General features: G+C 50.0%; 1 protein-coding gene across 20 annotated transcripts in view; it reads left to right on the forward strand.

Moving 5' to 3' along the window:
• Zmynd8 (zinc finger MYND-type containing 8) overlaps positions 1 to 22,833 on the forward strand; it is a 95,440-nt gene that overhangs the window by 52,914 nt on the left and 19,693 nt on the right. For all 20 annotated transcript variants that reach the window (XM_087910990.1, XM_087910996.1, XM_087910998.1 and 17 more), the window contains 4 exons: positions 3,939 to 4,420; positions 10,058 to 10,198; positions 15,327 to 15,476; positions 17,989 to 18,495. In XM_087910990.1, coding sequence (XP_087767116.1) covers positions 3,939 to 4,420; positions 10,058 to 10,198; positions 15,327 to 15,476; positions 17,989 to 18,495 — 1,280 coding nt within the window. The remainder of the gene's footprint in view (positions 1 to 3,938; positions 4,421 to 10,057; positions 10,199 to 15,326; positions 15,477 to 17,988; positions 18,496 to 22,833) is intronic.

Here is a 22,833-nt window from a genome sequence, read left to right on the forward strand (position 1 = left end):
AAGTTTTGATTGATTTACAAATCAAAGGAGAAAAAGAATTGTAGGAGATTTAGTTTCTTACAGAAATCCCAGCAGGCCCCTTGTCTCACTGAGGTGGTACTGGCTTTGGGCATCACATTTTAGTTTTGACTCCCTTTTTTTTCTGGGGGTAGTGTCAGGGGCTCATGTAGTTCAGGCTACTCTCAATGTATTTTATATTGGAAGGTGACTCTGGACTCCTGGTCTTCCTTCTGCTTGAGTGCTGGACTTCCGGGCATACTCCTTGAGAGAACCCAGGGCTTCCTACTTGCTAGCCAAGCCCTCTACCAAGTCAGCTCCATCCCCAGGCCCTCCCTATCCTGTCCTGTCCTGAACTTCAGCATTCCTTCCTTTGAAGGAATTTGCTTCCTCGGGCTGCAGCTGCAGCGCAATTGCTGGCAGGCAGATACTTGTCCAAGTGAGCTGCTAGGCCAGCTCTCTTCCAGCTGTAGGAAATGCTGGGTGTGAGGTACTGGCTGCCGGCTGGAGGGGCGGGGTCTCGGGAAGGGCTGTGCCTGTCATTTGCACTGGGGTAGAGGAGAGCAGGATTTGCTTTTTGTTCCCATAGCAGGAGGAGTTGGTGACTGGCTGTGCCCTCCACATCCCATCACAGAGCCTTTGTGTTCATAGCTTTGTTTGCTTGTTTGTTTTTTGGCTTTTCGAGACAAGGTTTCTCTGTGTAGTGTTGGTGCCTGTCCTGGAACTAGCTCTTGTAGACTAGACTGGCCTTGAACTTACAGAGATTCACTTGCCTCTGCCTCCCAAGTGCTTGTGTATATATCTTAATAGTTTAAGGCTCTTCTGTGGGACAGCAGTGTGTCCCCATTTACCAAATGGTCCTAGACCCACAGAGTTCATGGCTCTGTTCCTTCTACTGTGTCCGTCCTGCCAGCCTGCCAATGAAGGTGTCCTTGGGGGCACGCAGGCCTCAAAGGCATTGCTTGTGCTCTGTGCTAAGGCTGTTGCCTTTAGATGTATGTATACAGTGTATCCCTTGGTCTTGGCTGAGAGCCAGACCTTTCCTGTTCTCTTGCAAGATCACTGATCCTTCTGCGTCTGTGGTGTTTTGCTGTTTCCTCTGCTGGCCTGTGCTCACCTGGTGTGCTTACTTGGGACAAGGTGGCCCTGCTGCGGATGTGTGGACAGTCCACAGTGCCATGGTACCAACACTTTGGAGGCCCAGGGTTTTCCTGTCACTGGGGCTGATGTGCAGAGTCTCCCCAGGGGAATGAATTCTTGGTTCCCAGACAGGAACTCCCTCCACCCCCTCCTAGATAGGGTTTCTCTGGTATAACAACCCTGGCTATCCTTGAACTCACTCATGCTGGCCTTGAACTCAGAGAGATCCACCTGCCTCTGCCTGGGATTAAATGCTTGTGCCACTGTACCCAATCCTAGACAACCAACCCAGGAAGGCTCATCCACAGCCTGCTTTGTTAAGATGTGGGGAAATTGTGGTATAGGGACCCATGGGAGTCGCACAGTAGGCACCATAGCTATCACTCTTAGAATGCTCGCTTCACTCAATGGTGTCAAAAGCAAAAGCCTAGACATGCAGTAGTGAGCTGGGTCAGGCTAAGAAACATCCCAGAACCCTGCATTCAGATTGTCAAGTTGATTGGCGGGAGAAGGAGCCCATGGAGGCTCTGGCGGCAGTCGTGGGACACCCTGAGGACTCCCTCTGTGCGCTTTTCTGTCTTTTTTCCCTCGGGACAGGGTTTCTCTGTGAAGCACTGCTTGTTCTGGAACTTCTAGACCAGGCTGGCCTGAAAGTCAGAGGCCTGCCTCTGCGTCTCCAGTGTTGGGATTAAAGGTGTGAGCTACCACGCCTGGGATGCTTTTTATCTTTTAAAAGAATTATTTGATTGATTTTAGACACATGTACCATTGTCTAAAACTATAGAAATTCTTATGCCAAATGATTGCTAAGCCTTAAGAAAAATACCCGTTAGCCTTCATGTGCCTATTGTACAATTGAGGAGGGGCTCCTTGTGTAGCCAGGCTAATCTTGGAATTTTGCTCCTCTGCCTCAGCGTCCTGAGAGCTGGGGTTGCAGACACATACCCCTGTTTCCAGACACCAGGCATTCCCCTACTCTTTGAAGTTGCTGCTTTCACCTAAGTCTTCCTGGTGAGAAAACTGAGGCCCACCCAGGAAGGGCAATACATTACCCAGGGTCACTCAGTTCTGTGACTCCTGCCTGAGGCCTTTATGCTGAGGAAAATCTCTTTTCCTTTTAAGGAAAAAGCTTATTCTTGCCTAGGCCCCTTAAGACTTTTGGGAATGGGGTAGGCGGTGGGAGGTAGGTAGGTAATTGTGGCCCAGACAGGGCAAGGGCCTTTGGCCCCTGAATGGGAAGCCCCTGGTGCTGACTCAGGACTGTTGAGTTTGCTTTGTTGGAGTTCTGTTCTCCTAGGCGGGAAATGTCTGGGGCAGCCCTGGGGACTCTGGTGGCTCTCACTTCTGCCTCACCTAGCCCAGAGCCCTGTCCCGTCTTGCAGCTGTTTGACTTCTGCTCAACTTCTGCTCAGCCTTGTTTCGCCTGCTTAGACATGAGGTCTTCAGGTCCCAGCAGGAAGGTGTCCCTAGCACTTCTAGCACCCTGAGATCAGTTGTGTGTTTGGGGGCTCTCACTTGCAGCCAGGCTTTGTGCTGAATTTGGCCTTTGCTCAGGCCTCCTTTCTCACGCAACATTTCCTCTTCAGGTGTAGGAATTCAGTGCCAGCTGTTGAGGTGGTGTTAAATGTTGTAGGTGAAAGCCCAGGGAGGGCTGGGTCCAGAGTCCTGTGTGGGCGCCGCAGACACAGCTGGGCCAGTGTGCCCCTTACTGCAGCATGTTGCTTCTTTCCCCCAGGTCCCCCCACATCCCATGGCTTTATGCCAGACTCAGGTTTGAGTTCCTTGTCTCCCTGGAAAAGTATTTGAATGAGGTTGAGACTGTAAAGCCAGGAGTACATAATTAACAAGATGTTCTGGTGTCTCCAGTTCACAGGAGCATGGCTGGGTGTTCTCAGTCCGTCCTGGGGTCATGAGGTAGGGTGGGGGAGAGATGTTCACGGGGGTGCTGGTTCTGGAAAAGCACCTCACTGCTTTTGGTTTCGGGGTCTCTGCAAAACTTCCTGGAGTGTGGGGGTCGATAGAGGAGAAATGCAGCAAGCAGGTGGAGCGTGTCAGCCCCAAAGCCAAAGGCTACTTTTTAAAAAGGGTTTTCCCCATGGCGTGGAACTCAGGAGGCGGAGGCAGGAAGATTCTGAGTTTCAGGCCAACCTGGACTACCTAGTGAGATTTGAGACACTCAGATCAATCTAAAATTTGCACCTCCTTCTAGGAATATGAACTTATAAAGGATAGTCCCATTTTGAATAGCAATTAAAAAAAAAAACAAACCAGAAAAGAGGTCCGTGGTCAGCTGAGCAAGATCCAGGAACTATGCCCTTCAGATGTGTCGTGGAGGACTCTGGTTTTTCTTCCTCTGAAACAGCAGAAAAACAAAGGGATTGTTGCTCCTTTTATTTTTGGTTTTTAGCACTCCTTTATGTGTGTGCGTGCATGTGAGCACCATGGCGCATGTGTGGATGAGGGAGGTGGCTCACGGCGGTTCTGCCAGAGCAGGGCCTGCCCTAGGCTTGGCAGCAGTGCCTTCACCTGCTGAGCCATCTTGAAGGCCTCCATTGTGTGTCTGACAGATTAAGATGGCCAAGTGTGTGGAGCGCTTTCACATCTTGGCTACGTTTTGTTGTTCGCGTTCCATCCCTAATACCTCTGTGAAGTAGATCATTCATTAACCATTCAAAACATGCCTTTTATTTAAAAAGGAGAACCCACTTTTAAGAATCTTGGCAAGCGCCCGCCAGGCTAATTTGGTTTGCATTAAGGAAATTAAAAGAAGCTGACTCAGTCTCTCTCTTTTGCCCTCCTAGAGCCTGGGTCCCAATCAATAATTGCTACCTCATGTCTAAAGAAATCCCCTTTTCTGTGAAAAAGACTAAAAGTATCTTCAACAGCGCCATGCAAGAGATGGAAGTTTACGTGGAGAATATACGGAGGAAGTTTGGGGTTTTTAATTATTCCCCGTTCAGGACGCCATACACCCCCAATAGCCAGTACCAAATGCTGCTCGATCCCAGCAACCCCAGCGCTGGCACTGCCAAGACAGACAAACAGGAGAAGGTGAAGCTCAATTTTGACATGACAGCGTCCCCCAAGATCCTCCTGAGCAAGCCCCTTCTGAGCGGGGGCGCAGGCCGCAGGATCTCCCTGTCCGACATGCCACGCTCCCCGACCAGTACGAACTCTTCCGTGCACACGGGCTCCGACGTGGAGCAGGACCCCGAGAAGAAGGCCCCATCCAGCCACTTCAGCGCAAGTGAAGAGTCCATGGACTTCCTTGATAAGAGCACAGGTCAGCCCCAGTTGGGAGAGTGGGGTAGGAGGCTGGGTGCACTCTGGTTCTTGGGTGCCTCACCCATGGGTACAATCAGGCAGGCCATCACAGCCATCATAGGTGCAGTGATAGACTTGGTAAATGGATAGCCGGATCCCAGACATGAGGGAAGTGTTCTCAAAGGCCATTCCTAAGGGGTGGAGACGGACAGAAACCCTGCAGGGCTCAAGGCTCTTGGATTGATCCTCCCGCCACCATCTTCAAATGTGTCCCTCCACAGTTGCTCTTTTAAAACATTGGTTTGAAGTTAGAACGCAATAAAAAGTGTATTTGTGTGCAAGTCCTGCATTTCAAAACCCAGGGTTTTATAGAAGCTTGTTGTGTTTAATTTAGTGTCTGTCTTCCCTGGGATGATGCACGTGACATAAAAGCTTTGCGGCAAAGTCCCTAACCTAAAAACACACAGTCCTCTCACCCCATCATGTTTGAGATACTTGCTAATCCTGTAAGGCGGCCATATAAAATAAAAGCAGCTTGGGTGTGGGAGCTCATTGCTGTGTGTGGAGCATTTGGGAGGTAGAGGCAGGAGGATCAGGAGTCTGTTGACTTGTCTCAAAAAAAACCTAAAACCAAACCAACCAACCAAAACCTTCAAAAAAGAAGGGGTGACATTCAGGATTGTTTGGCTCTTGCAAAATGGCATCCATTCCTGTGTGGGGCCCACAACAGATGTTTTGGGTAGGTTCTGTATTTTGGTCATAGCTATAGCTATGCGTATTGGTAGCTGAGTTTCAATAAAACTTATTGATGTTGGTTGGTGAAAACTGAAGTCTGACTTTCCTATAAGTTTATGTGTTAAGAACTATTGAATTGGGCTGGAGAGATGATGACTCTATGCCTAAGAGCACTGGCTGTTCTTGGTGAGGAACTGGATTCAGTTCCCTTCATCCACATAGCTGCTCACAACCATCTGTAACTCTAGTTCAGGAGCTCTGTTGTTCTCTTGTGACCTTCTTGGAAACCAGGCATGTAGGTGGTGCACAGGCATAAATGCATATATTGGGGAAAAAAAGCTATTGAGTTTTTTGTGTCGCCCCCCCCCCCCCCCATACCCTCTGTCCCAAAGGCCCAAGTCTGTCAGCCTTGTTAAGGTGGCAAACCTGCCTGCCAGGCCACAAAGCAGGCCTACTCCCTGCCACTGCTCCCTCCTGCCCTCTGTTAGCAATGGTGTCGGTGGAACAAGAAGAGGATGTATACATTCATTTAGATCCCTCCAGTCAGGGTCAGTTGCCATCAGGCTGGGGTCCGTCCAGAATGCCAGAAAAGTCTATCCTGGCATAGAGCGAAAAGCCGTGTAAGCAGCTTTTAGAAGCCAGAGCGCCCAATTGTGCTGTGATGGAGCACGCGTAAGCAAGAGAATTTAGAGTCTTGTGTTCTTTTTGTAACAGAGTCTCGCCCTGTAGACTCAGCTGTCCTTAAACCCACAGGGCTCGGCCTGTCTCTGTCTCCCTAGTGCTGGGATTAAAGGTGTACACAAGTGTGAGCGTACATGTGTGTGTATGCATGTTTCATCTGAGGATCAGAGGGCAACTTGCAGAAGTCAGGTCTTTGCTTCCACTGTGTGGGTTCGAGGGCTTGACCCCTCTGGTCATCAAGCTCAGTGGCAAGTGCCTTTGCCTGCGGCAGGCACCATCTCCCTGGCCTCTGTACCACTTTTTCCTTTGGGAGACCCAGTATCTCAGCCTAGAAGCAGATAAAACTTTCTAAGCAGAGCCTGGAGCTGCCATAGCCCTGGGTTCTGCCTGCTGCCTCCAAGTGGTTTCTATCCCCACCACACCCGTTTATATAGGCCACTTGGACAGATTGGGCTTCATTAGCGTTTGCCAGCTATTGCTTACAGACCTCAGTAAAAATGCTCGTGCAAACTCTTCTGAGCTAATGGTGCTTTGGTCTTCTTGGCATTCCACCAAAGGTTGCTGCCAGGGAGAAGGGAGAGTATTTTCATGGACTCTGCCTTATTGTGAAATCTATAGTTGCCATAACATAGCAAATACTTAAGTCTCACTACTAACCCTTCCTCCCATGACCAGCTCTCCTGAGCAGCTACTAAATTGAACCTCAGGCACTTATTCAAAGTCTTGAAGGGAGCGGAGTGTGAATGACAGGTGATGGGCATGCATGCACACATACACACACACACACAAATATTCTGTGAATGCCATCTGGGCAGGCATTACACACCAATGCACATGAGCAGACACAGTGGGACATGATGAGACAGAACTCTGCATGCATATCTATGGCACTTGTGTGGAGGTCAAAGGAGTCGAATTAACTTCAGGTCATCAGGCTTGGGGACAAGTGCTTTACCAGCTGAGCCATCTTGGTGACCCCAGGCATTTGCCCTTTTGATTGGAGGTGCATGGTAGCATTGCTGGCTTTTATTTTGTTAAGGGCTACTTAGATTCATGAGTGGTGTACGACTCTTGAAGGTCCCCAAACCCTGAACCAGAGAGGCAAGGGCTTCTTGTCAGCTGATTCTTGATGCAGAATGACCAGATTGGTGCTACAACAGGAGACGCCCAAAATACATATAATGGCAACAATGTACTGGTTCATTTTGTGTACATGCAAGTGTCCCTGTCCTCCAGCTTGCTTCTGTTGCTGTGATAAATGCCCCAGCCAATGTACAGAACAGTGCCCTCTGGCCGCCTGCAGCTTTTACCATGCTTTGCATTTTGCTTTATTTTTGAGACTGGGTCAGGGTCTTCTCTGTAACCCCGACTGGCCTGGAACTCGCCATGTAAACTAGGCTGGCCTTAAAAAGATTTGTGTGTGTGTGTCTGGATGTTTTGCCTGCATGTATGTCTGTATACCACATGCATGCTTATTGCCTGTAGAGGCCAGAGGGCGTTGGGTTCCAGTCCCCCGTCTCTCCCCCCACTCCCGCTTGTGAGTGAAAATTTTTAAAGAATTCTTGTAGTAGCAAGTTTGTTGGTAATGCACGCTTGAAAATGCCTCACTTGGCAGGATGTCTCCATTAAGTGATTAACTTGTGAGCGTGGGGGCCTGATTGAATGTCAGGTGTGATGGTGAACGTCTGTAATCCCAGTGCTGGGCAAGAGATGGGGGTGCATCCCTCAGCCTCCCACCAGCTGGCCTAGCCTGTTTTGGGGGATTTCTAAGCTAATGAGATGCCCTGTCTCAAAAGACAAACAAGCAAACTATGGCCACCACATGCTTGCACACAAAATGTGCATACGTGTCCAGCCCAACAAACATGCACATACATGTACACATGACTCGTTTTTTTCCCCAGTTCTACTCCACCTCTGTTTGTTCTGATACTATGGAAGTAATAGTGATCACCCCAGCCAACAGGCCGCAGGGAAAGGAAGGCTGCCTGCTGGTTACTAGGCTTGGCAGTCTGCTACTCTCTCTGGTAAAATGGATTTAATATTTATAAAACTTCACCCTCAAATAATTTTTAATGCTTGTTGAGCACTGGCCTAGTGACAGTGGGCATGCATCTAATTGTTATTCCAGCCCCATCTCCAGAGGCGGGAAAGGATTTCCTCATTTGCTCCTTGATTCATACATAGGTATCTCAGCTTAGGAACATTTGAGACCAGATGCTAATTCTTTCTTTCTTATTTATGGCCATGAATATCTTGCTTCCATGCATGTAGGTATATTAAAAGTGTACCACATGCATGCCTTGCCCATGGAAGCGAGAAAAGGGTGTCAGATCCCAAAGAACTGGAGCTACAGATGTATTGGTGCTTGCCTGTATAGCCCAGAGGAGTATTGGATCCTCTGGAACTAGAAAAATGGCTGTGATGTGGGTGATAGTAATTGAACCTGTGTCCTTCAATTCTTAACCGCTCAGCCACTTCTTTATCTTTCAGGTGATAGTTCTTCATGGTGGGGGGATTTTCCTGTGTCTTGTAGGATATTTAGTGGCATCTGGTTCTTTAACTAGTTGCCAGCATGTGTTGCCCAGCATGTGCTGGTGAGGAAGGTACATGGAGAAACCAAAGTCTAGTAATTCGGAAATAGGAAGTCGATGCCACCAGTGAGTGCTGACGCCACACTTACTGGATGCCCAGTGCCCGTGACACAAGTGGCTTGTTAGATCCAGTCCTCACTATAACCTGATAGGTAGGGGTAGGTGCTTTTCTCATCCCTGTGACATCCTTCTCTCAGGCTGTCCCTGTCCTTCTCTCCCAGGGACCTACAAGCAGTCACCTTGCCTAAAGTAAGCAGGGGCTGGGATTTGAACCCTAACTGCCCACCTCTGATTAAATTCAGGTCTCTCTAGTCTTTCCCATGCTCTTAAATCGTAGGGCTGGAGAGGTTGCTCGGGGCGGGGAGGGGGGGGCGGGACGACAAAAGTGCATCCTACACTTGCTGAGGATACAAGTTTTGATTCCCAGCATTCATGTTCTGAGGGATCCAATGCCTTATAGGCTTAGTGGGCACCTGGACTCACATGTACCCTCGCTCCAAGACCTAGAACTGGAGTTGTACCTACCCAGCCAAGTGCGGGAGCTTTCTTCTTCCTCAGAACAGGTCTTGCTGTGCAGTGGTGGCTGGCTTGCAACCTGTCATATCGCTGATCTGGATCTTGAACTCCTGATCTGATCTTTCTGCATCAGCTTCTCACTGCTGGGATTACAGAAACACCATACCTGGCCTACATTTTTATGACCTCTGACGGTATCTAGCTTCCTACCCTTGTGGACCATTCATGCCTTCTTGTCAGGACCAAATCATCTCACTTCAGGTCAATGACCAGTTTGCTGTCTTTAGGGTCCAGGAGCCATACTGGGCGGTCTCAAAAATGTGTGAGGATAAACAGGTCTGGACTAGGTGGGTTTTTTTTTTTTTTTTTTTTTTGGAGACAGGGTTTCTCTGTAGCTTTGGAGCCTTTCCTGAAACTATCCCACTTGTAGACCAGGCTGGCTTACAGAGATCCACCCACCTCTGCCTCCCAAGTGCTGGGATTAAAGGCATCCACCACCACCACCAGGTGACTGGGTGGGTTCTTAGGAAGCTCTTAACCCCTCTGAAGCATTAGGCTTTCGTTCTGCTTCTTTGACCAGTGAAAGAAAGCATTTGAAAGTACGTTTAAAATTTTGGTTCATGGTCTGTCCTTCCTATAGGAACCTGAGCCTCACAAGGAAGAGGATAATTTGCCAACACCTCTCTTCCTCCCGTCATCTGGTACCCAGCTTTCTTTTGTGCATCCTGAGAAACCTTGAACCTGGGGCTGGAACTCCCTAGGGCTTGGTCAGTGGAACATGTAGACTGCCAAGTAGCCCCTCAAACTCCCTCTAATGCTTGGTCCTGACCTATGGTCTTGGTGTTGGAGGGGTTTGCTCTGGTCACTGAGATTTATACCCATGAATGGGCCAAGGCATTTCAGGGGTAATTTAGCTGATTTGTGTTTAATAGGCTGCCTGGGTCAGTCACCCTGTTGTTTGGTGACAGCCCTTTGCTGGCAGTTCATGGTGACTCTCCCTCCTGGATCTTATCCAGAACAACCTTGAAGAACACCTTGTGCCTTCTCTTCTGCCCTCAACCCAGAACCTGTGAGCTTTGCTGCTTTAGTTATTGGTGAAGCTGGCTTCTAACCATGACATGCTTTTCCAGCTTCTCCAGCCTCCACAAAGACGGGGCAAGCGGGGAGTCTGTCTGGCAGCCCGAAGCCTTTCTCTCCGCAAGCACCGACACCCATCATGACGAAGACAGACAAGACCTCCACCACCGGGAGCATCCTGAACCTGAACCTGGGTCAGTGGCGTGTGTGTGTTTGGTGGCAGTGACTGCTTCTACACTTTGCCCTCCTGTGAGTGGCTCTTGGCCACTGGAAAATGTAAGAACTTCGGTGAATCAGAGGCGAGGGGTGAGCTGGAGGAAGGAACAGGGTGAAGGTTTTCCTGAGAGGCCTGTGGGCACGCAAAGGTGTTTTCCCACAAATTATCCTGGGCCTGTCTTTACAAGTGATCCATGTAAAATCAGTTTCCTCCTGCGAAAATACACGTGACTGACGCCACGTTTCGTGAGTCTTACCATTTCTGGGTGGGCATTCTGATAGTTTCTTTCCTTCTTCTTCCACTTCCTGTTTTATGAGTGTGGCAGCCCACTTCCTGTGGAGGCCAGAAGGCATCAAGGTCCCCTGGAACTGGAGTTACAGATGGCTGGAAGTTGCCATGTCAGTGCTAGGAACACAACCAGGATGTTAGCAGAGCTGGTGCCCTTAACCCCTGAACCTCCTAAATTACTGGCTTTTATGCCCACTGGCCTTCCATTGGCTATTTTATTTCTCTGCATTGTTAGAGGTCAGACCTGTGCTTTGTGCACGGTAGCTGAGTATTCAGCCTCTGAGCTACATCTGACATCCCTTGGCTTTTTGAGACAAGGTTTGACTGTGTAGTGCAGCTGTCCTTGAACTTGCCCTTCTTGTAGTTCAGGACTGCCCCATCTCAAGAGACTCCCGTCTTTACCTCTCAAGTATTGGTTATAGGCATGTGCCTGGCTCCAGTTGCTACGGTATGTGTGAGAGACAGAGGGGGAAGGAAAGGGGAGGGTTGGATCTACCCCTGTAGTCCTAGCTTGCTGTTAATTTTCTATGTAAAAGCTGTAGGGTTGCCAGCATACATCCCAGGGAGCAAGGGGCAAAAAGTGAGATTCCTGTGGGGGTCTATAAAATAAAGTTACAGGAGCCACAAGGAGGCTGGAGGTGCAACTAAGTGTCCATTCTTATTGAGGTCCTTGGCACCCACAGCCCCAGTGGATCTTGAGGTTGAGAGCTGGGGTTAGAGTGTTCAGAAGGAGCAAGTGCCCTGGAGCAGTTATGGACCAGTAAAAAGGAGAGTAGGGGGCAGGAGGGCACTGAGAAGAACTATCTCCAGGAGTTTGATGCTCCAGTGAACCTGGGACAGAACATTTCCTGGGGGGGGGGGGGAAGGAGGCCACCTGTGTGCAGCACTGTGTGAGTTCATGGCGTCCCCCGCAGGCACATGCCACCTGCAGTGCTGTCGTCGATGTTAGCGCCAAGACCTGACTAGGTGGTGTGGGTTCCCAGGGTGACAGTGGCAGTCCTCTTTGTCACCCATCTGCAGCCTGGCCTGGGGGACAGTCAAGGTCCTTCTAAGATTCCACCCAGAACCACCAGCTGGCTCCTCGCTTGATTCAGAAGGGAGCCACTTGCTGTCTCGGGGACATTTGTTCTAGGAAATGTGGTTTCTTTTTTCGAGGCCGCCTCCCACCTGCCTGCTCTGAACAGAAGCGCTGAGCAGAGGCGTTCTCAGGGTGACATTTCCTCTCTGCCTATCATGCCTGGCAAGAACAGCTCCTTCTGTGAGCCAGGGGACCCCTGGGCATCCTAGTGACACTGTGGGTCTTTGAGGGCTTGGCTTGATGGGTGGGTGGTGCAAAGGTGGCTCCTGGAATGATTTCTGTCCCATCTTCCCCCATGACTCCTTTGGGGTACATTTTTCATCTTAGCCTGTGGGGGCGAGAACATTGGGTACAATCTCACAGTGAGAGGCTCTGCTGGGGATCCAGGAGAGCTCGGTCTGTGGTCTGTGGGTGGGAAGGTTGAAGGGCCGAGGGCCCTGCTGTATTAGTTGTCTGCCCGTGTGACATGTCATCCAGAGTGCTGGAGGCTGATGGTGAGAATATTGTCCAACAAAGCAGGCCTCTATTAAAAACAGCTCAGGGAGAAAGCCACACTAGAGAAGTGCGAGGCGGGCCAGCAATTGCCTGGGTTTGACTCCAAATTTGGAATGCGTTATTTTTATTTCTTTCTGTCTCTTTTCTTTTTGAGGCAGGTCTCTCCGTGTAGCCTTGGTTGACCTCGACCTCTGCCCGCTTCTGTCTCTTGAGTGCGGGGATTAAGGACATCTCTCTCCCTGTTTCTTCTCTTTCGTGCATTTTTTCATGCCTGTGTGGAGGTCACAGGCTAGCTTGGGGAGTTGTTCTCTCCACCATTCAGGTCCCAGGGGCAGAATGCGGATTGTTAGGTTTGGTGGCAGGTGCCTTTGGCTGTTGAGTTCTTTTGCTGGGCCTTTTCTTTTCTTTTCTTTTCCTTTCTTTTTTTTTTTTTTTTTTAAGACATGTATGCTTACTTACCTGACCTGAAACCAAGGCAGGCCTTGAACTTTTGACCCTCCTGCTGGTTCTCAGCATCAGAGGGAAAGGAGCGGCCCAGCTGGTTGGCACTCTTGACAATGCCTTGTGTGCTGTACTGCTGCTGGCACCTCCCTCTCCTTCCCTTTCCCCTGGTTGACACTGACCCCTGCTTTCCATCTCCTCTATGTGTTCTCAGTTCTGAGTTTTATCCTTGGCAGTATTTGTTCTCTAGAATGTGGGTGTCCCTGACTGGGGGTGAGGCTGGGGCTAGGGTTCTTCCTATCCCTGAACCAGTAGAGCAGTCACCCCACCACTGTGACTTTCCTGAGCCCTTTGTCAACAGTTGCAGTGCAGAGGGCCTCAGGCATGTCTGTGTTCACGTTCCCATTGTGTCCCTTCTTCCCCACACTAAGGCTCCTTGGCTGTACCCTTGGCTTCCTTTCCTAAGAAGGGGCTGTCTGTTGATGCTAGCATAGGAATCTGCCTCTGCTGGGTTTAGCATGTATTTATCCTAACCCCAGTTGTGGGTAATCTGGAGCCTCCGTCCTTCAGAACAGACGTGAGGTTGTTGTCCGTTCAATACTGAAAATAGCCGTGATGAAGACATTCCTGCCCACGCGGGAGGGAAATCCACAGGAATGAAAGGGAGGGCCAGAGGCCTCGTGGACTTGACATTTGGAGATAGTTGCCGAGTTGCCCTGTGACGTTGCTTGCTTCATGCTCCCTCGCAGCGAGGACTATGCCTTTCGGTCTCTAGACTGGCTATTTTTCCTCCCTGATTTCCATTTATAGCTGGATCTGTCTTTATGTCTGAAATGTTTAAAATGCTGGCGGGGAGCAGGGAGCTGGAGTCACTCCTGGTATAGAAGGGCAGCGGTGGACGTCCTTCCCATGAGGGAGACTGCTTGCTGCTTTCTCCCCACAAAGGAGAGGCAAGAGTTCAAATCTAGCCAGCACTCCCAGATTGTTTGTTTGACTTATGTCCCCAGTTGCCTGATCTTAGGCCTGACCCCCAGCCCTGATGCATGAGATGAATAATAATAGTTTGGATAAATATAATAATTTGTTGGCCAGGGAAGCCTAATTTTGTAAAATGGGGGGGGGTTGCATTGTTAGTATTACAGTGTTTAGTCTTTGAGACATAGGCTCACACAGTAGTCCAGGCTGCCCTTTTTGCTGTGTAGGTCAGGCTGACCTTGAACTCACAACCCACCTGCCTCAGGGTAAAGTTAAGGAGAGCATTTACATTGTCAAGCCAGCTCTGTCTCCTTGTCTGTAGCTCACGTGGAAGGTAGGGCCACGTGGCCTTGAGTGCCCAGCCCTCCTCCCGAGCCACCTGAGGTAATGCTTCAGATGCTTGGAGCCAAAGGTGGGTGTCCGGATGTAGTTTTCCTTTTTGTTCCTGGTAGATTAAATAACTGCTCCCTTCCTGGAAGCCCCCTGAAGCATACCTGCTGTATGTGCTCTTAAAAACGTATGTATAGAAGGCCATAAAGATGGATGCTAGGTCCAGAAAGCAAGGGGAGACTTGCAGGCAGGACTTGCTCCTTCCAAATCCCTTCCAGATAATTCTAGCTAATCCTGGATGCGCTCAAGAACACCTGTGCACACACAGGCCCATGAGCCGCTTGTCTTGACTTACAAAGGTGGCGTCTGCGCTTGCTATGAGAATATTCCATTTCTTCCATGTGTGTGTGTGTGGTCTCATGTGAGGGGATCGTCTCACAGTGGGTCCTTCGTTGGGGTGATGCATGAATTGGGAGCTGTATGGGGCTTCTTGTTGGTAGGGGATTTTGGGATCTGCCTGTTGTTAGAGAATGCTGTGCTATGGGGAGGGGGTGGCTCAGGTCAGAACCAAAGAGGAACTGGTGAAGGCCTTGTGACAGCCCTTCTTGTCCAGCTCTCTTGTCCCTTCTGGATGGCCTCTAATAGCAGCGGAGGCTCTGAGCCCGTGGTAGCATGAAAGGAATGCAGGGCCAGTGGAAGTGGCTCTATCGCTAATGGGATTCTGACCCACGTCTGGAATCAGCTGGAGGGGGTGGTGTGGGGAGCAAGCCAGGAAGGACTTTGAGCTCCCCCTCCAGGTCTTCCCTCTATTCTGGACCTCCACAGCCACTACCACTTCCTCCTCTCCTCTTCCAACTGCGGAGAAGTAGGAAACAATTCAAACAGTGAAATCACTGGCCCTTAGAAACCTGGTCTAGCTGGTTGTACAGCCAGCCCTTGGCAAAGGTAGCCAGTACTGAGTGTCAGGCTGAGAAACTCCGGTTCTTATTTGAGAAGACCTTTTGGCCCAGGTCAGTACCATGAGAGCCAGCCTCTGCCTCTAGAAAGGACATGTCCCCTAATTCCCGTCTTTGTTCAAGCCTCAGCTGGCTTGGGAGTGAAAGGCGGCAGTGATCCATGCTCAGGATGTTCCCTGGCATGCTCTGCCATGCCTCTTGCTATAGGGAAGCTGTCTCCATCCTCTGGCCAGGCAGGTGTTTCCCTCCTGTTTTGAGATTGGATAGATCGTTAGCAGCTTTCTCAATGCAGCTGAGATCACAAATGTTACCACCAGCTGGGATCAGCATTTTCTAGACTCAATCAATTGTTCTGGGGGAGGAAGTAAGCCTGCCATGTGCTTCCTGTTACCCTGCGCCTGCGCCCTGGTCTCTGGGCAACTGGGTATACTGTTGTGGTTGAATGATAAGAACACGCTAACCACCCTGCTCACCTGAGTGCTGGGTGGTGCTTGCTGTTCCCCTGGTGCCTGTTCTGACGAGGATGTGGTGGTGTCTTCCAGATCGAAGCAAAGCCGAGATGGACTTGAAGGAGCTAAGCGAGTCGGTCCAGCAGTCGGCCCCCGTCCCTCTCATCTCTCCCAAGCGGCAAATTCGAAGCCGGTTCCAGCTCAACCTGGACAAGACCATAGAGAGCTGCAAAGCACAACTAGGTGCGTCCCCTGCCCGCCTGCCTGTGCTGTGGGCACCATTCTCTCTCGGAGAGGCACCTGGATAGAAGGCGTGGCTTGCTAAGATCTCACCAGCTGCCGGGGCCTCTGGCTGGTTGGAATGACTGGGTTTCTACGCCGAAATTATTTCAGATTTGCTAGTCGGTTTTCCAAAAGGGCTTCAAAATTCAGCGGAGAATACTCTCCGGCTGAGGTAGCCTGGGAACTCAGGTGCAAATGTGAAAGGTTGCCTGACTTTTCCCCAAACTCAGTGATGTCATAACATTGTTCTTGAATGAATCTAATAAAGCCCAACCCTCCCCTCCAGGTGTGCGCCCCCATCTCATCTTCTGGAAGTCTCTCTCTGTTTGTTGGCTGGCCTCCTTTATTTCCTTCTTGTCCCAAGAGGGCCCTGCACTCTACAGAAGCTTCTAAATGGAGCGATCCTTTTACAGGGATATGCCTTCTCCATGGAAGCTAGTCTGCATATACATAGCTTGTGTTCTGGAACACTGAGGTAGCAAATTAATCTGGGGGGCTGAGGAAGAGTGATGGGTGGTAGGCCCCTGGAGCAAGGGTCATCCTGGGGTGAAGTCTTTGGTGTCAGTGGGTGCCCTGGGTCCTTCAGTGAGAAGGGAGCTGTGTTTAGGATTATCTGGGGATATCACTGAGTTCTAGGCTTTTTAGGATCAAATCTCTGGCTCTTGAGAGTCTTGACCCCTGTCTTCTAATGAAATGGGTAATAGTGAAAAGCAGAGAAGGGAGGTTTATTCACTGTGGCTGCATCGGGAACAGGAACAAATAAAGAGATCCTAGATAGGACATTTACATTTAACTAGAAGGCCAGAAGTTTGCGTACCTAAGCAATCCTGATGAAGATCTGATCCTCCCATTAGTGACCCATCATAGTCTCAGCTTTTGTGAGGTGTCCTGGCATGCTGTCTGAACGGTGTGAAATCCCTTTCCCACAGACAAGTCCCTCTGGTTGGTACAAGGCATTCGCCTTACCTTCATGAAGTCACTAGGGAAATGACAGTTTCTCGGACCATTGTTTCAGTAGTGAGATGGTACCAGGGTCCCTGTTAAGGTCCTTGTCCCATTAGGACACTTGACAGGTGGGGACTGCGGTCAGCCATTCTGGTGTCGCTTGCAGCCTTCCATAAAGCTCCATTATTGCTAGCAAGAATTTCCTCCTGAAGGGAGGGGAGTGGAGAAAAATGTATAGCTCAATAAAAACAATTAAAAAAAACTTTTCCCTCCTTCATTTACCAACCCCCTCCTGGACCTACTAGACTCTGCTGAGCCCCGTGTCTGGGTTATTCTGGGAGCTGTACAATAATCCTCAGCTCCATCTTACAGATGAAAACTCTGAGGCTTAAGAGTGGCTCATTTTCCCAAGGTTCTAATAGATAGCAGCTCCCGTTCCCTGTCCCCAATGCTTGCCTACCAGTTAGACAAGCCTCTGACTGTACAGTCATTCCAGACCTCATGTTTGTGGGGTTGTTGGACCCTGGGGGAGGCAGGTACCATACCCCAGCAATTCTCTTGACTACCTGCCTGTGTCCTGACTCTGCATTTGTCCTTCCTGAGTTTTTCTTTGATGTGTACGATCACGGCTGAGACTGGGCCATTGCACTGGAGTGAAGGTGTTATGAAGAATTGATTGGGCTTTCGTGCTTTTGGGTTTATTTGTCCTTATTTACCTCTTGCCAGGGCTGGAAGCCTGCATCAGGTGTGCGTGACACTTGCTATTCTGTCTCCTTAGCTGGGAGACATGCATAGGTGTGCTTTCCTCTTGTCCCCTTTGTGAGCAGAAGGGACAATGCATTCAGACGAGCCTTTGAGGCTCTGCCGCAGCTCAGGGAGCCAGCTGGAGGGCTGGGCACCCGGTCATCTGGAGAACTGCCCCCACCTAAGGGATGCAGCAGATTCTGCCCTTGCCAACTGCTGCTTGCTCCTCACATCCCAGCATCCCCGGAAGGCTGGTTCCTGTGCTCTTTGAACAGAAGCCACCACCTTGAGGCCTCTGTGGAAATTCTTCCCTTATGACTTGGGGAGAGAATTTTAATTATTTAAAAAAGGCAAAAAGACAATGCGTACAGGCAAGCCTGTGCTGCCCAGATGGGAAGGGTGAGGGCAGATGGACTGAGCAGTGGCTGTCATGCTACCATGCTAAGGCTCTCCTGGAGCCCTAGACACAGGTAGAAGCCTGCCTGTTCACACTTGGGAGGAGTGCTTGGTCAGGAGCCCAGGCTTCTTGTTTGGTTCCCAGTTGATTTTCTTTGTGACTAGATGCTTGGCTTCTCTGGGCCCTCATACCTCCGCACCAGAATTGCATAATGAACTTAAACCTGGCCATCCATCGGTCCCCTCTTACTTTCTTTGGGTCTTGATCACCCTCCAAGTCCTCTTCCTTGTTGTCCCCACCAAGATGGTGATGCCACTTGAAATGCGGGTGCGTGTTTCCCTCCTGTCTTTATTGCATGACTCAGCTGTGTTTTCTTTTCAACTTCAGGCATAAATGAGATCTCCGAGGACGTTTACACAGCCGTGGTGCACAGCGATTCAGAGGACTCTGAAAAGTCTGAGAGCAGCGACAGTGAGTACGTCAGCGACGAGGAACAGAAGCCCAAGAATGAGCCGGAGGAGCCTGAAGAAAAAGAGGGGAGTCGGGTGGACAAAGAGGCCCCTGCTGTTAAAAAAAAGCCCAAACTTGCAAACCCGGTGGAGGTCAAAGAGGAAGCGAAAAGTAACTCGCCAGCCAGCGAGAAGGCAGAGCCTGCACCCGCCAAGGACAAGGCCAGTCCTGAGCCCGAGAAGGACTCAGAGAAAGCAAAGCCATCGGCTCACCCTACAAAGGACAAGCTGAAGGGGAAAGATGACACGGATTCCCCCACAGTGCATTTGGGCTTGGACTCCGACTCAGAGAGTGAACTTGTCATAGACTTAGGAGAAGATCCTTCTGGGCGGGAGAGTCGCAAAAACAAGAAGGAGCCCAAGGTACCATCACCTAAGCAGGATGGTAAGTCACATACACAGTCCCCAGATGGTGACTTTTGGGTAGTGTTTGTTGGTGTGTGTTGATCAAACTCAAGACTGTGTGTGGTAGGCGAGTGCTCTACCATTGAACTATTGTGACACTTTGAGTTTTGTGTGGTTGCGAAGCCCAGTGTGGCAGGGAGTATCTCGGTCCCAGCTGGCACAGCCAGAGCCATGCGTGCGTGGCCTGCACATGGGTCTGTTCGATCCTCAACACAAAGAGAGTCCACTGTCACTCACAGCTGCTTCTTGTGAAGTTCATTTTAGCCTTAGGTCTGCCTGCTTAAGGCTTCATTTTACATAGTTCAGTTTGACCTTGAATTATATAGCCAAGGATGATCTCGAGCTTTGGATTCTTCTGCCCGCCCCGCCCCCCGTGGCAGGCCACTAAGCCCAATTTAAAGGTGCTGGTGCCTCGGAACCTGTCTGAGCTACATGCCCCATCTAGGTAACCGCCTTTTAACATTCAGACATTTGGGTTGGGCTTAGGGGTCAAGGCTCTGGGCAGAAAGATCTAGATTCAGTTTCCCCCCTTCTCGTGCCCTGCATGTGTTTTCTTCTTAGGAGAGGAATCCATTAGTCATGGTACCAAGGCTTCTTGGGGCATTGCAAATGGAAGAGACCTTAGTTGGCACCCACTCGACAATCTGTTCTATGTACCCAAGCTCTGGGATTCACAGCAATTCTTTGTCTTTTGCATTGGAAGTGGTCTAGGTGCAATTCTGGCCTTTAGCCACTAGATGGCAGGAGCACTTGTCCATCAAACATGCCTTTCCCTAGAGGGCAAAACCTTCAGGCCTGAGGACCATAGCCTGAATCTTTTCTGGCTTGTTGCTATTGTGATGAGCACCATAGGCAAGCACCCTCTGTTTGTCTGCATGCTGGCAACCTCTCCAGAAGGGCTTGAGCAACAGCAAGGTTTTGGCTGGGCAGGTGGGTGGCCAGAACACTCCGACAACAGCATTTAGCCAGGGCTCAGAATGACATCACTTATGTACACCTTACAGGGTAGCCGCCAAGCTGGATGTCCTTTTTTTTTTTTAAGTTTATTTATTATATATGCACATGCCATAAGAAGGCTCCAGATCTTATTATAGGTGGCTGAAGGCCATCATGTGGTTGCTGGGAATCGAACTCAGGACCTCTAGAAGAGCAGCCAGTGCTCTTAACCTCTGAACCATCTTTCCATCCCCTGGTTGTCCTTCTTGAAGGACAGCTAGCCAGGTGTCATTTTGGACTGTGCTTAGTTTCTGACAGGAGCCAATTTCTCATCGTAACCCAGGAGCAAGGTGTGAATCTGTGTCCCCCACATTCTTGTAGCCTGGTGGCCCTTGTCGTCTTGCTGTGCCTGAGAACCTTTTTTCTGTGGGGTGCCCAACTGGGTTGCCTGGAACCTCAGCTTGTAATCAAGACAGGTTTATTGACCAAGGAAGAGAGAGCCCAGCAGCAGTGGCGCATGCCTTTAATCCCAGCACTTGGAAGGCAGAGGCAGGCGGATCTGACCCAGGAAGGGAGAAGGAGATACCTGTGATGGGAAGGAGCAAGGTGGGGTGAGCAAGGCGTGCCCAGCTATCGCTTAGGCCTGTAGAAGCCTCAGAAATCTATCTGGGGTGGGAAGGAGGTAGAGAGCATGCCGGTTACTGCTCAGTAGGCGTAGCTTCCTCCATGTGAGGATTGGTCTCCTATGACACGGAGAATCTCCCATTCTTTTTGAAAGAGGCTGTGTGTGTGTGTGTGTGTGTGTTCGCACGCACCTGCGTGTGTGGGGGGGGTCAAAGGACAACTTACATCATTATTCGTGGTGGCAAGTGTCTTTACCCACTGAGTCATCAGTCCAGCCCCAAAATACACCTTTTGATTGACTTGCCTTCTGCCCTGGCTTTGGGGAAAGGTTTTATATGCAAATATGTCCTAAGGTAGGCCTGGTGATACAAATTTTTAGTCCCAACTCTTAGAGATAGACGCAGGAGAATTAGGAGTTCAATTCTCTATCAGAATGACTCTATGAGACCCTGTCTCAAACATAACAGACCACACAAAACAGCACAAGATTTTCCATTTTGGTTGTGAGCTTCCTGGCAGTGAGAGCAAAAAGGGAAGCACTGCTCCTTAACAGAGTTCATCCTTTTAAAAGATCAAAAGCATTCTAGCAGAACTATTCCTGGTTTTGATGTCTAAGGGAAACTTCTGGTTTTTTTTTTTTTTTGGGGGTGTTTTTTTGGTTTTGTTTTGTTTTGATTTTAGAGACAGGGTTTCTCTGTAGTTTTTGGTGCCTGTCCTGGAACTAGCTCTTGTAGACCAGGCTGGCCTTAAACTCCCATAGATCCACCCGCCTCGGCCTCCTGAGTGCTGGGATTAAAGGCGTGTGCCGCCACCGCCCAGCTGAGGGAAACTTCTGTAGACCCAGAAAACCCTTAGTGGTCGGTAGAAGACTGAGTTAAAGACAGTTCTAGGATACAACATGATCATAGCGGCTTTCCAGGGCTTGAGGCAAAACTTACTTCTGTAAACAGAGTCCCCACGATGCCCACGCTTACAGATGTACGGCGGATCCTCTTTGTCGGAGGCGGATCTCCTCTACTAGCGAGTCTACAGCTAGTAGACTGGTCCTGAAGTGAAGGGCCTTGTGGACTGCAGGCACTATTCCACCTTGCAGAGGCAGATGAAGCCCCAGTGCTCAGAACAGGGAACTCCCTGACTACCCTCCGCTGTGGGCATTTCCATCCTAACAGGGCCATTAGTTCGTCCTTACAAATGCAAAGCTCGGCCTCTGGCTCATTCATTTAAAGGGGATAGTGGGTGATCTGCATTTCTTTAGAGTGGTTGGTTCTGTACTCTGGGCTCTCTGGGACAAACAAATTTCCCAGAGCTATCTAACCACCCCACCCAAACACCAGGATTCTCCCCATTGAAGAAACTATTGAAGAAATTCCTGGAATTTGTCCTTTTGAGGAAATTTCTGTACTCTTGATTGCCCCAAACCCTAGCCTGAGGAAATGCCCCCAGTGCTCAATCACAGCCTGAGCTCTGGTCTCTGCTACAGTCTTCCTTGGGGGGAAAAAAGTTGTCAAGTAGACGGGCCTCAAAAACCCCTGTCTGGAGAGAAGAGCTGACCTTTTTTGAGCCCATAAAAGTGAGCCAGGCTAGCTAGTAACAGTGATGATAACATTTATGTCTCTAGCAGAAACACAGGCCGCCACAGGCAGCAGTTTCTTCACACGGGATCCCTGCTGGGCACCACATCTGGCCAAGTTCAGAGTTGCTTCTGGACCTAGGGTAGACAGACTGTGTGTGGTATCTGTCAGGTCAACCAAGAGGGCCAGCCAGACCCCGCGGCTTCCTCACCAGCTGGACTGAATGCTGGTCTCCAGAGGAGCTCGGGGCTCACCAGACAGGAAACCATCTCCTCAGAGGACCTGAAAGCTTGCTCTAGGTCCTGTCTGGAATAACCGACGTGTTTTTCAGGGTGATCTGAGCCTAAAATGACAAGCTCCGTCCTCATGAAATGCCAAGGAGTGTGTGCTATGATGGCAATCCCCTCTCCTTTGTTGTGTGTTTTCTGAGCACCCTGGGTGGGGTGGAGTGCAAGTTGACATCTCTGCAACTTCATAAATGAACTCAGAACCCTAGCTCTGACCCATTTTCCAGAAGCTTCTCCACTGACTTCCCATTGTGTTGACCCTCCCATCCTGCTCCCCGTCTTTGTCCACCTCCAGACTTACGTCATTAAGTCCAGGTGAGCATAGATGGTTGGTGTCCCCCCCCCGTGAGCTACATCCATAGCCACTGACTTAATGCTTTTAAAGCAACTCTTCAAAAAAAAAATCTGTTTAAGGCTTAAACTTGACTGTTACAGGATAGGAAATCTAGTATTGTGTGCTACCCATGGAGGGCCGTGGCAGAAACATCTCAATGCAAGCTGAAACTGGGCTATAAGTTCAGGCTGAATTTGTTGGGGAAGGTTCTCAGGCCTGGGCTGAATTCCTTTGTTAAATCTCAGCAGCCCCTCCCAGAGACTTTGTCTAGGTAGAACGTAGATTAGGTGTTTTTTTACAGTTGACGATCAGGGCTGTCTAGTCTTAGAGTCCACGCCCTGTCAGCTTTCTAGCCCAGGGTTTCTCACCCCTCTCTGGAGGACCGTTCCTGGGCTCTCCCCATCGTCCACAGCTGTGCCACTGGTTAGTGCTCTAAAGGGGGCTGGGTCTTGCCCTCTTTTCTTCCCCTAGAAGACTTGCCACGTCTTGAACTGGGGTATGCACTTGCTCTCAATAAGGCGTAACTCCTAGCCAAGGTGGAGGCTGTGCTTGACCTTGGGCCTCCA

This window comes from Myodes glareolus, chromosome 10 (genome assembly GCF_982192425.1).
Source record: "Myodes glareolus chromosome 10, mMyoGla1.1, whole genome shotgun sequence".
Taxonomy (NCBI): domain Eukaryota; kingdom Metazoa; phylum Chordata; class Mammalia; order Rodentia; family Cricetidae; genus Myodes; species Myodes glareolus.